At 34.8% G+C, this 14,525-nt stretch overlaps 1 protein-coding gene across 4 annotated transcripts in view; it reads right to left on the bottom strand.

Moving 5' to 3' along the window:
• Nucleotides 1-135: 135 nt before the first annotated feature.
• Nucleotides 136-14,525, bottom strand: part of LOC131070562 (ATP-dependent DNA helicase Q-like 1) — a 126,216-nt gene continuing 111,826 nt past the window's right edge. For 3 of the 4 annotated variants that reach the window (XM_058006130.2, XM_058006129.2, XM_058006127.2), the window contains one exon: nt 136-413. In XM_058006130.2, coding sequence (XP_057862113.2) covers nt 312-413 — 102 coding nt within the window. In that variant the 3' untranslated portion in view covers nt 136-311. Of the gene's footprint in view, nt 414-6,658; nt 6,714-14,525 lie in introns of all 4 variants that reach the window. The other variant, XM_058006128.2, reaches the window with a different exon arrangement.

Raw genomic sequence — 14,525 nt, forward strand, 5'->3', positions numbered from 1 at the left:
CTTGTTATCCTTAGAAACATAAAAAATATTCTCATTCCTAAACCACATTGATTATCATCTTCATAGTATAATTTTAATGTCTATGCTTATTTCAAATGCAAGCTCAAATTAAATGAACTAACTCAACAAGCCAAGAACGATACAAATATAGAGATTAATTTATGTTTCTACTGTATTGTTCTTTAATCAATCAATATATTTCCTATGTTCAAATATTTGAAATTGATTATTGTACTAAAATTTCGATAAAGGAAATATACACGAACACATGAAAAATAAGATATAACTTTTTATACCAAAATTTATTTTGTCTATTTCAAACAATTGTCACATGGATTGGGCCCATCCTTGCATTTTGACCTATTACAATTCTCTCCAAAGTACTCTAAAAGGGTTTGTCTTCGACATTTAACCTGCACAACAATTCCAATTTAAATTGTATAAATAACACAAAATACAAATATAAATAATTACCAATTATTCCAAATTTTATTTTCCATAATCTACTAATAAATTACATCATTTGCATCTACAATACAAGCACTATTGATAATATTGATACTATTTCAAAAATGAGTTTGCTTTATAATGTATATTTGTATATGTGGGTGCATGCACATGCACATGCACACACACAAAATCAATACTACTACCACATCCTTGATAAAATTAAATATAAACCTTCTAACAAAATAAAATTTTACTAGCCCTATTAATGGGGTTGGGGGAGTTGAATCTTGTTAAAAAAGAATCCTAGTTGAATAAAAGCCTCCACAATATGAATGGTTCAAGTTAAATTTTGATGGTGCATCCAAGAGAAATTGAGTGTATCCATAGTAGATTGTATCATCAAAGATTGGCAAGGTCGCGTGTTGTGCAAAACATCAAAACCATTATTCAATGGGCTGAATAATACAATAAAGTTCCACATATTCATTTATAAATTGAAAATATGTTTATAACTAACATACTTATATTTTATAAATAAAATTTATGTAGAAAACGTCGAAAAATATAAAATTTAAAAATCTTTACATTTAGCATAGATTAATTAATTACATATGGTTAATATTTATTAGAAGTTAGTTTTAGAATATGAAATGACTTGAAGGCAAAAATAAACAAAAAATTATTTTAAATCTAGAAAAAAAAATATAATATATTTTTTTTGCATTTAATAAATAATAATAATAGAAAATAGCTTTTTAATTTAGATTTTAGTCTTTAATTTATTTTTAAATTATCCGATATCTAATCATAAATATGACACGATAAATTGTAGTAATTAAAAATCGATGATATTTACACCTCTTCGATGTAATTAAAAATCGAAGAGGATTCATTCATTATTGTAAACTCCCTCACATGCAAATCCATGTTGAATTGGACGTTGAAAGCACTACTTGAAATGACAATGGAATTGGTTAACAAACTTAAGGACCACATGGTCAATCAGTGTATTGTGAGGCCAACATAGAGACGAATATTCCAGCCAACCTACTGGTTAATGGCATGAAGCCAACTTTATTTGAAGGATGACTGAAAGGATTGCATTAATTATTCCAAAGTTTGTGCATCGTGTATGAACTTATGCCTCGGTAAGGGGACGCGTCTATTCTGGCTCCAAAACGACAATACGGATTGACTAACACACATGTTAGTCGCGCGTAATACACCATCGATTTTGCAATCAACGACTGCGATTGACTAACTTGTCACTAACACGTTATACAAAAGGCTCATTTTGAAACCAGAATAGACGCAGCCTCGGTAAGGAACATCATTTCAACAGAATTTGGCCACGAGTCCAAATAGATAGATTGAAAGGATCACGAAGGGTTGGTGCCATAGACTGGAAAAATGCCAAATTTAAAGGATACCACACGATACTTAATCCTTTCAAGTGTGCAAGATGGTAAAAAAGCATCTCTTTGAACTAATTGCATTAAGGATGCTCAATTCGCTTGGCTCATGTACGATGAGGAAGAGGTCTTTAAAAGCTAAGATGGCCATAGCCGAAAACAAATAGGACGAGAGGAGCTTTATCCCGATTGAAAAGTTGCAAATGGATTCTTCGATCAGGTTGCTAAGCCCCTGAAGGCAGATAGAGCAAAGGATGAAAGTGGTGTTCAAGTCACCAAATGGGTTACGTTGATGGCAATAAAACTAGAGCTCAACGAAGATTTCATGGTGGTGGACAATCGTTGCAGAATTAAAACGGATATCTCTTCATGATTTGTCACTTCGTTACTAGAACTGGGGGAGACGAAGGAGATGGTGTTGGCATTGTCGTGGGAACTAATAAAAAAGGCTTTTTGGGTGGTCTGGATGAAGTGTTGCAGGGTGGCTTGAATTGGCGTTGGCATCCTTGAACCGCATTACATTAAAAAAATACTTGCAAGTTGGGGCAATTGTTCAACGGCTACCCTCCTTATCCAACTTCAAAACAAGAAGCTTTATGCAACGTGTGTATGATTTTTTTAGGTGAACAAGTCACCGATATATTAATGATAAAAAGCTTTACAAAGAAGCCAACCCCCAGTGGATTACACACAACTGAATCAAGGGAGGCATAATATCAACAATTTTTGGAGTCCCATAAAAAAGGATCACAACCCAATATGAGCCATCATGCACCAAACCCAAAAGATACAAGAGCCATGGTGTACCCAGAACATGGCAGCAGAGATCAAAATACAACATGAGCAAACAGTATCAAAGGCCAAAGATCAATAGTGTCGACGATCAAAAAACCTAACACTAGAGCTTGTTGGAGTTGGAGCCTAGGAGAGTTTCTGCATCAGTATGATCACCAATACAAGAATCATCATCAAAAGCACATAAAACGGCAAGAGTTGGGAATGAAGAACCAACACCACCCTCCACGAATCCACTATAACCACCAACACTAGACAACTAGCACCAGGGACATCACCAATTACATGTAGGTCTGCATCAAAGGAAGAAGCCAAGTCCAGAGGAGTGACAACAAGATGGACACAATGACTTTTCACTTATGACATTTTAGTATATGTTTTGGTGAACACAAAGTCAATCCCCCATTTTGCATTTCAATTTCCACACTTTTCCTTCCTTCTATCTCTTTAATGGCAATTGAATATTATACATATTATGAGATTCTTGCTATTACCATGGTGATTCTTTTGAAAAAATATTACCCTAGCAAAGATAAGTCAATAAGTACCACAACTATCCTTGATTGGATCCATAAGGATGAATTGACATTCAACTTCCTCCTCACCCCCTCACTCCCATCTTCTAATGCATCTCGTTCCTCCTATCCATTTATGGAAAAATTTTCCAAACATTACCAAACTCATTGCCCACACATTCCATACTCACAACAACTTCCCTCCCCATCTACAAATAGTTCCATCCAAGTTCTCAATTCTATCAGCCCTTCTTCCCTCACTAGTTCTATTCCAATCCACCTTATGGCACAAATCATGACCAATCAAAAACAAATCCTCACCATTACCCTTTCACAAATTGAAAATAATTCTACCCCTTAAGCATATAAAAATTCTTTTGGCATTCCTTCCTCTCTCTAGCAACCTTCCAACCAAAACATGTTTTGATTGGATAAGCATGGAAAGGCCCAGACCCGTTACAAATCAGCCAACAAGGCAAATAAGACTATCTCTTAAGACGTGAGATTGGAAAGAAAAAACAAGCTAGAAACTATAAGCTTTTGACTAGAGCCAATAACCAACAAGAAACAAGGGTCTCGACCCTATATTTGAGGCTTCTCTTTTGCGACACACGAAAGGGCAAGAGCAAGGGAAGGATCTTTCCTCCTACGGACCACATTCCAAGCAATAACATCATCTAGGACCCCAATATCCTGGGAAACAAACTATGACACCCCCACTTGGGGATCAACTTCAACCATAAGAGGGACAATGAGAGAAGCCACGAGAACAACAGGAGTCAAGCTTGTAACAAGATTTAGACATGTAGTTGGAGAATCCATAGTTGGGTCAATCGAACTTGAAGCAAGAGGGCCCTTAGTAGGAGCAGCAAGAAATGCCAAGGTATCATCAGCATCGAGATGCACATCAAGAATATCCTCGAAGGAAGCAAGAACCTCGATAGTCTAGTGGCCTTCATTGGCATCCTTACACCAAGTGGAAGAACCTTTCTATCGTGAAAGAGAAAAATTTGAGGCTGACTAACTAGTAGCAAAGCAACGACATCTGAAGGGGAGGCCCTCATAATGTCCAAGGCCTATCCCCAACCATCAATACCACATCACCATGAAGGGGCTTGGAGATGTCAATTGCGAAGTAGAATCATCAACTTTTAGAAAGCGACCCACTAAGTTGCCTATGGCCTCAAAACAAGTGTCCTCCAAAAACTAGAGGAGATTTGGGAGTCTAATCTATTGGTGTTGGAAATAAGCCACACTCGAACTGACGATCCAAGAGGGGCCAGTAGCTCAGTGGTAGAGCACTCCAACAGCGTATGGAAGGTCCTAGGTTCGAGTCCTAGCTGGTTCATGTCTCAACATGGTATCAGAGCCAAGTCCAAGCTAGGAGCCCCAAGCACACGAGAGGTGTGGCTTAAGGGGGGGTGTTGGCGTTGGAAATAAGCCACACCCGAACCGACGATGGATTGGTCCAAGAGGGGCCAGTAGCTCAGTGGTAGAGCACTCTAGTAGCGTATGGAAGGTCCTAGGTTCGATTCCTAGCTGCTCCATGTCTCAACATAATCCAAACCGAGCAAACATGAAGTGGTTCGCGGAGGGGGTTAAAGGAAGGAGACCAAGGCTTGACAAAGAGGAAATGTTCCCCCCAAGCCCAATGATCTCTAGGCACCAAATCTTTATCCTCAAAAGAGGTAAAGCGACGATGAAGAAACCTTTTCCGCAAAGGTAGAGCTCAACAGTATCAACCACAATGGCCTTCCAAGTAGCCGAGACCTAACTATGCAAGCCACAAGTTGGACAATTGACACACCAAACCTCTACACTAGTAGAACTCCTCATTTTTAGTAACCTCTGCACTACAAACAACCACGAGAGATGGTTCGACACAAGAGAGAGCGACACAAGAGAGAGCACAAATCACTCACTGGGAGCAAGCAAAACTACAACCAATCAAAGAACAAACAACAAGAGTAGCAGCCCCAGCACCATCGACAGTTGAAGCATCCCCACCAGGGCTAGTAGAGGAAAGATGTCCCATAACCTCCATGAGAGATTGAGGGAGAGATTAAGTGTGAGTTAATGCAACAACAATAACAAAATATGCAAAATAGGAGGGTCTACCTACCCGAAAGGAGCACCACAAGCAAAAGAGGCCACTAGTCGAGGCTTGGAAGACTCAAAAGAATCTGTAGTAAAACCCATCCTTGGAATCACCTCAGAGAGGCACAAGGAACCCAAAACCAAGTTCGCACATAATCTCAAACTCAAACGGCAAACCAACAAGCTTGCAGTAAACATAGGCATAGTCTCATTGATTGGATCACGTAGTTGGGCAAAGTTTGTAGAGGCGACATGGGCAAGAGTGCAATCCATTTCAAAAAATGTCGCTAGGCGTAGAATTTCCAACCAAAACATGTTTATGATTTGTTGTCACATCATTATTTCAATAACCCATCATCTTAGACATTTCACACATTGGCAATCTTTCTTTTGATCCTAAACCCACTTTTGATAGAATTTCTAACCTTGGCCTACACATGAACAATTCTATTGACATCACCAAGATTTAATCACACCATTGGTTAAACCCTGGATTGGTATTCAATACAAACTTTTGATGATTTCTTTGCAAACTAAAGAAAATAGTTTCAAATTAATAACAATTCCCAAGACAACTTGTAATAGTTTTCTAATTCAAACAAGAAAACAAGGAGACTAATGTGATTTCATTAAACAAAGTAAAAACTGTTGGTCTTAAAAGCCTCCATGTTTTCAACAACAATTGTTGTTTTCTCACTTCGTCATTACTCTATAATCTAGATAATAAAATGTCCATAGATATAATAAACAAACCTTAGAGAAAGCCATAAACCAAGCTAACAAGAAAGATGTTTTCTTAGGTCAATTCCCCAATATAGCAACATTAAATCATGACCAACCACATAGGCCTCAAATCTAATACAAGACAACCACAAGCAAAAGCCTTTAGTGATATTAAATCTCTAATGTCACCCTTAAGGATTTGACACAATTTGATATGCCAACTCAAAGATAGATGATGTTGGTGGCAACATATTTATAGAAATTTTCATGAGTATTGCAGAGCCCTTCAAGTCATTGTACTTAGAACAACTTTTTCGAACCTAACTCCAATTTACAAGACTTCATTTAGAAAGGAAAGTAAACATAAGCCACAAATCAACTAAAATTCTCCCTATAAATTGATCAACATGTGAAACAAAAACCCTTAAAATATAAAAACATGTTATGCTCCTAAGTTTCATATCCCTCACAACCCTTAACATCCTTCACATAGTGTGTAAGATAAAGTAATTCTTATTGATATTCCCCTAATCCCGACCAAACTCCATTTCCCTAGATCAACTTCCTTCTCCCATATAGGATTCACATATAAATCATTTATAAGTCTATAATTGCATCATTGATTTGATTGATGTCTTGTGATTCTAGCAATGACCATCACATTACCTCCATTTTCATGCCTTCCTCTCCTTGTCTTAGTTCTCCTCCCTCTCCTACAAATCTTATGGCCAACAATACAAATAATTATAAATTACTAGTTACCAAGCATGTCAAACAATCTATTACAAAACCTATGGCTATTGAATGATTGTTGGCGTGCTCTCAATTGCTTAGCCACTCAACCATGTACACAAATTTTAGTAAATACATACAACAAAATGAAGGCTAAAGTGATTGCAATCAATCTTTGTATAACACAAGTGCATTTAATCTCAAACAATACAAGAAAAAGGATAAATTTCTCTCTCGCATTATATCTCTCAATGCTTTATTCTTCTTCATATTTTGTTAATTTAACCACTCTACAAAATCACCGAAGATCATTATCCTCCCAACACAACATTCAAGCACAAACATAAAGCATTTTAGCATACATAGATAGATTCAACAGACCCAACTAATCAAAGGAAGAACAATTATACACTTACTTATGTGCATCTATTCTAATTATTGCTAATAGATTTCTGTTATGTAGTCATAGATTTCAAATTTCAATAAAATTCTACCCAATGGCACCTCTTGAAACACAATTGCTTATTTTAAACAAATTATACTCTAGTCAAACATATTTGCATCATTTTGCATTTACAATTATTTTTTTCAACATTTCTTGCAGCACCATCTTATGTTTAGGTTGGGAGGCAACCATTATCTTTTCTTCCATAATGCATGGTTTTCCATCTATAGGGAACAATCATACAATCTTACATGTTTTGCATCTCCATGGACACTACTTGCATTCATTCCATGCATTTCACAACGTACACTTACACTTGATGGAACATAGACTCCTTTTGCAACTCATTCAAATGTGCATAACCTTCTCTTATACTCAATTGCTTGGGGCATAACATAGTCTCGCATTACATTTCTTTAACATACCATGCAATCAACTTTCATACTCTTCTACATCAACAAACAAGCATTCAAGTATACAAGTCTATCTTCAACATTTGACTTCAACTTTCCCTCTATAATTTGCTTTCAATCATATACTTTCAAATTTTATTTTCATGTTTATTTTTCACAACATTATGGCTTACATCACAACTGGCAAGTAAAGATCTTTAAGAGGAGAAACGTATACACTATTTTATTGAGAACACTTACTAGTGTATTTTTTTGTGTATTGACCTCTTGTCCTTGAGGGAAAGGGTTCAATGGTAGCTAGACTTAGGATCCTACCACAAGATCCTTGCTTGGAATTCACTCTAGTCTTTCTAATTACTCACATTGCACATTCTTCCAACGTGATACACTTCCTAAATCACTATCGTCCCCTATTCTACTTTCTCTAGCCCATATCACCAAGATTAACTACAACCCAAACTATCCAATTAGACATAATTGACCATCCACTTCTACTTTAAAAACTGGTATTTAAGAAACCCTTTGGTGCAATTCACAAGTAAACATTCACTTATGATCTATCATATATTTCTTCCCTAGACATTGTACACTTCACATTATGATTGAGGTCTTTTCAAGGATGTTTTTGACAATGCATGCAAGGTTATTGATCATTCTTGCATAAGAGTTACTTCTATGCATTTTTTAAGCCACTACTCATGACAACCTTGCTTTTGTCTATCATGAATATTATCATATCAACAATCTCCTTAGATTTTAATCTCCTCATCACCTATGTGAGATTGACGCATTGAGGCGACACTTTTTTTCTCTGAGTAAGTTCTCAACGAACTCAAAGAGAAGCATTTTAGTTAGAACTCAACATTTTAGCAAATGTGCAACTTTTCTCTTCTTTGTCATTGTAATTCTTAATTATTGGGTAAAACCACAAAGTTGTGTCACTCTTTTGACCAGCTAAATAGCATCTAATGAAAATATTTTGTTCAAAAAGGTTTTAGGCGAAAGAGTTTTGCCCAAAACTATGCGGTGTATATTCGTCACTAGAGTTTCAAGCGAAACCCTTTTGTTTGAAATCGTAGATTTAAAATTTTCTCTTTTGAAATTTTGAAACGTTGTCAAATTTGCATGTAAAATTTTCAGCGAAAGGCCACAAGCATTTCAATTGAAATTGTCTATGTCGCTACCTATTGGCATCATGGTCTCTTTCGGAGCAAACTCAAAAAAGCTTTACTTTTAACCTTGAGTTTCTCCAACTAAGGGAACATTCATGAAAGTCTAAAAACACTATTTTGTAGAGATCGGAGTTTAGAATCCAATTTTTTTTTATATTTTAGTGTTTTAATATGATTTTTTTTAAATATTGCAAGTTTTTATAATCAAACATGAGGCTAATTAGAAATTAGAAAAAAAAAAATATAAACATATTCATTTTTTTTTAAGTATATATGGTGCACTAGACGAGGGAATCCTCTCGAAAAGGGTATAATTTGTTTTTTGAAAGTGATAAAAATAATTTAAAAAAATTAGACAAAATTAACATATATGAAAACTATGATATTCTAGTAAGTTTGACATTAAAACACTATTATTAGAAAAATATTAACCAAAAATTAAATATTTTTTGCATGCACTACATATTGAAATTATCTATTTGGGAAAAAAAACAACAAAACAACAAAACTATTTTCTCTTTCTCTTGTGACATTAACTCACCCTCACTTTTGTTTTTTTTAATAATTCAAATATCACTTTTAAATCTATAAAAAAATTGTCAAACCAATTTTTATTTTTTAATAAAATTACAAGGATGAACTTCATCCAGAGTTCTACATTTCACATTCTGAAACTGAAAACATAAAAGCCACTTTATTGCAATTGAAATTGAGTTTTTTTATTTGTTTTGGTTGATCCCTTTATAAAAGTGACACATGTTTGTACTTTTACCCTATTCATTTGTGTTAAAGTGTGTGCTATATTAGAGGATTTAAGGTTTATTTGAATTAGTAGTATACAATAACCAAAAGGTGAAAACAAAATTATTGATCTTTAATGGAGTAAAAGTAAAAGGAGTATAATCTTACAATCACAACAAAGACAATTATTTACCATAAAAAATCCTTTCAAGAGCAAACCCGACAAAAATAAGGCACAACATTTTAACTCAACCATTCACATTACAATATGTTATTTATTGCTTATGTTTAACCCTAATCAATAGAAAAACAATTACCACCTCATAATTATAGCAAACACCTAAGTAATGTTACAATGTAAAGCATTGTTGCCTCAAAAATCACAATTTTTAAACAATCGAAGCTATTGAATTTCAATGCTTCAATTTTGCTTTATTTGTAGTTTTCTCTAGTTTTATCTATGTTTTGATAAGCTTCTATGTTTTTGGGTGTGACAATATCAAAATCATGTCATAAGCTTAGATGTGTCATTTTGTGTAAACACAAGGATATTTTGGTTGTATCATGTTTTCAATCAACTTTCAATATTTTTGTCAACTTTGGCTGTGTGACAAGTACTAACATGTATTTAAATTTATTGAATGTCGAAGTTCTAATAATCTAATAAATTAGACATTAATTATTCTATGTTACATTTAAAGATTTTGGTCACATTTTGTATTACTTGCCAATTTTTTACACATGCTATAATGGGCCAATTGTTTATCAAATCAAGAAAATGTAATAGAATGGTCATGTGTGTCCAAATGCAAAGCTAAATTAAATTTGATTTCATTTTCATATTGAGTCTAAGCCATAGTTGCACAAGACCCATCTCAAGGACGGAGACACATCCCAGTAGCAAAGACCTTGCTTGATACTTTTCCAATTGCAAGAGACTTTCAACCACCGTCCCCCACACAAAAGGTGTCAACTCCCACACAAATAAAACAAGAATCTCAAAAAAATCAAAACTTAAATGCATCAAAACACACCACAAAAGGGAAAACAAGAGCTGACAAGACCACAAGTATTTTCAATTTGGCTATTTACAGTTTGATGCAAAACTCAAAAGATATTCAAATTATATTCTAGTTATTGTTCTTTTAATTCCTGTATGTAGGCTTTGTAGGATACACAATGGCAGCAAATTCTATTAGATCCTTGAGAGTCAAGAATTTTCCTATGATATACATTTTCTTTCTTCATCCTTGTGAGTATGTTTGTATTCATATTCTCATATATATAATCTATATTCACACTCTCACATATATAATCTAAATTCACATACAATAACAAAAGGTTTTGCAGTGTTGAAAGATTCTACATGTTGGTTTGGGTCGTTGCCTTCAATTTCCTTATACACTTTGTAAATATTAATATTTATATAATATCCGCCCCTCAAACACTACATTATTTTTTTACATGTACCAACTCAATTGACCAAGCTTCTTGTTCTAGCATAGAAGTGTCAACTTCATAGTTTCTTCAATCTCCATACAAGTGACAACTCCATTTCACCACTTACGCTTACTGTCAAAGGTGGTAAGTTCTTGAAGTCAAGGTCATCTCTAGACCTAGACATATGCCAAGACAGTTCATTCCTAATGACCCTACCTATGTATCCCTTTGAGGGAATTAAGAGGCTGCATAGTTCACCCAGAGTGTTTAAGGGAGATCTTTCTCTCCTCTTGTATGAGATCCTTGATCTTCCTTTAAACCTTGGTTATTAATATCACACAATCAATTAACTTAGTCCATTTCAAGAGAAGATAACCATTGGCCATCAAGTAGTGTACAAGCATACACAATCACATTGGGGGGTCATATCCTTCCACAATTCCCAATTCCATAGAGAGTGACTTGATCATACATCTAATAAACACATGGTGACCAGCTCATACATATCACACACATAGTGACTAGCTCATACATACATCACATATACACAATGACTAGCTCTAGCATACGTCACATACTCAATGACTAGCTCTAGCATATGTCACATAGATAGTGACTAGCATATACATAGTGAGAAACAAACATATCCATAACGGCTAACTATCACTTGCCCATATTGCATCCCAAATAAAAGAAAATTCAATGCATTGTGCACTACACTGTGGGTCACATTCTTTTGCCCGGTCTTCTACACCAACAAGTGATAAGGATTCGATGTATCCCATATTACACCGAGTGTCTATCTTCATACCTACATGGTCAAGAATACCATTTCCACGTCAAGATATATGCAAAATTATACTGAGATTGGTTGAATTGTTACCTACCTATTACTCATTAGAAATTCTCTTCCCTATAGCCCATCGGACGACTAAGCAACCGGGACATCCATCATCAACGTGCAACTAGCCCCCAAGCTCTTGTCGAAATATATCCAATACCTCAGTTCAATGTGGGGTATCCCTCACCTACATGCAACTAGCCCCCAAGCTCCTATCAGAATATGTCCAATACCCTAGTTCAATGTGCGGTATCCCTCACCTACATGCAACTAGTGGTATCCATCTGCTAACTAGGTGGTACAATTGACAGTCTTTTAGTATAGTACACTCCTTGGCTACTGTCAATCTCAAGTAGAAAAGCTTATCTTATGCAGGTCATAGGATTTATCCTTTGGTGATCACCTCAAATAGAAAGGACTAGTCTACGTGTTAGAGGAATGCAATCCTCTACCTATGGCCTCATAGGGTTCTAACTCCATCCGTTGTTGTAAAAGTCAGTGCCTATACTTAGCTTAGTACTATAACTAGAAGAGGAGTTCCTAATTTTGAACAAGTAGATCACAATGACTGATCTAGGAGTATATACACAAAGTTTTAAAGGTCTAGGATTAAAATTGGATCCAACATAAGATGGCCTCTACATAATAGATTAACCAACTAATTATAAGGTAGTCAACCCCTTTACTTCATTCAACTCGCAATTCAAAACACATCTTGTATTAAATACCACTTACCAAGTTTTTGTATCTCTCTTTCATAACCATCTAATACTCACTTCGACCTCATTTGAAGCCAAGTGAAGAGAGAGAAGGTCAAACCAATTAGGACCAACCCCATAACTTTGGAGTTATCCCCCCCCACCTAAACCCTCCCGCTATGGACTTGACGTCACTGGGGCATCCTTCACCCAAGGACAATAGTTCTCCTCACAAGGTTTCTCTCAAAGGATGCCTATGCACAAGCTCCCAATAATTAAATTTTCATCAACATTTCCCTTCCATTAATAACACCTAACAATAGTTAGAAAATTGTAAATAGTTCATAATTTGATAATTGGTACTATAACACTTTCCCTTTTAAGATATCAAGATTTTGACTCAAAATCTTCCCATTATTATTCATAAACCAACTTGAACATCCCAAGGTTTTCCTTATCAACACAGGGCTAAGCTTATTACTCAACATAAAAATTACCTCAATATACATAAACACATAGGAAAACACTTCCATTTATAATTCACATTATACATTCAATATGGATGTTCATATACTCAAGGGATCAATAGATATCTTCTAGACATATAAAATTCTTTACCCAATGCTCAAATACCATTCTATAATTGTAATGCATGTCTTATCATTACATTAAGCAAAGAAGATAAAATGACATTAAAGGAACTTATTACACCTATCACCACTTCAATAGAATTTATGATAGTCCATGATTACATGCAACTTGATCTCTTTTCAATATAAAATTACGTCTAATATTTTCAATATCACAAGTATCTAAAATGACATAGGTCTTAAAACATAGGTGTATCCTTTCCTTTGCCATGATTCCTACACAATCATACCATCATCCAATAGTTCCCCTATCAAGGTTGATGTACTTATGAGGCAAAACAAACCTCATGTAGTCATAATATTGATATAATGTGAGATTAATGCAAAAGCCTCGAAAAGGCTTTGGGTGGGATCCTACTCCAATATGGTTCAACGACATCAAGTATGATAATGACACCATCCTAATAAAGCCACATAAAATGCTTTTGAACCTCAAAAGACATGTCAACACTTACAACTAGCATGAAATATGATTAATGTTCAAGGTATACTTGAGACCAATCAGCAACATTATGCTCATCCTATATTCATATAGAGAGATACACTCCCTAGTATCAATACCAATAATATTAATAATATTTTGGTTTCATTTCCTTATTATGTGGGCCACTATTCCCATCGTAGCTTGGTTCTCAAACTAGATTATTTTGCAATTAGCACATATAACTAAATGCTTCTTGTAATTAGAATTACCCACTTTGTCATAACATGATCTTCGTATAATTACAAAATATAGGAAGCTCATGTTTAAAACCCGTCCACTAATATTATACTTGGATGTATTAAATAAGACTTCATATAGTATACCATTATCGCAATCATTAATACTATTTCTTTACTATAATTAAACTCTAGTACTTTATCCAACTATAAGAAGGCATACAATTGTTATTGTTCACTTGCTTAAGCCCAACCGACACTTAAGTCATGCTCAAGGTAGTGGAAACAATGTATCCGCTAAATCTTCAAATGCTTGATATTCCTAATAACTTTAATGATGTTAATAGTCACAAGACCATACCAATTCTAGAAAAGTAGAAGTTAGCATACTTCCCTTAAGACAAGGCCTTCCTATGCCAATCTATTTGTTATACTATAAATTTTACCCTAAGATGTTTTAGAAAGTCGTAAATTCTACAATATGGTAGTACATGTATTATGAGACATGATAGTCGCATTCTTATTCCCATCTCAAATAAACATGGAATGAGCAAATATATGTATATTTGCCTTACTAAGCAAGATGCTTAAATTCACACATTTCAAGATCAATAATTTGATAAGCTACATATTTCAACTAATACTTAATTCTCAAGGACCTCTTAAAAACAATTTCTATGCTTAGACAAGGAATTTAGATAATTGACAAAATGTCACAAGGAATGCAATTTATATGTAAAG

This window comes from Cryptomeria japonica, chromosome 2, assembly GCF_030272615.1.
Source record: "Cryptomeria japonica chromosome 2, Sugi_1.0, whole genome shotgun sequence".
Classification (NCBI taxonomy): Eukaryota; Viridiplantae; Streptophyta; class Pinopsida; order Cupressales; family Cupressaceae; genus Cryptomeria; species Cryptomeria japonica.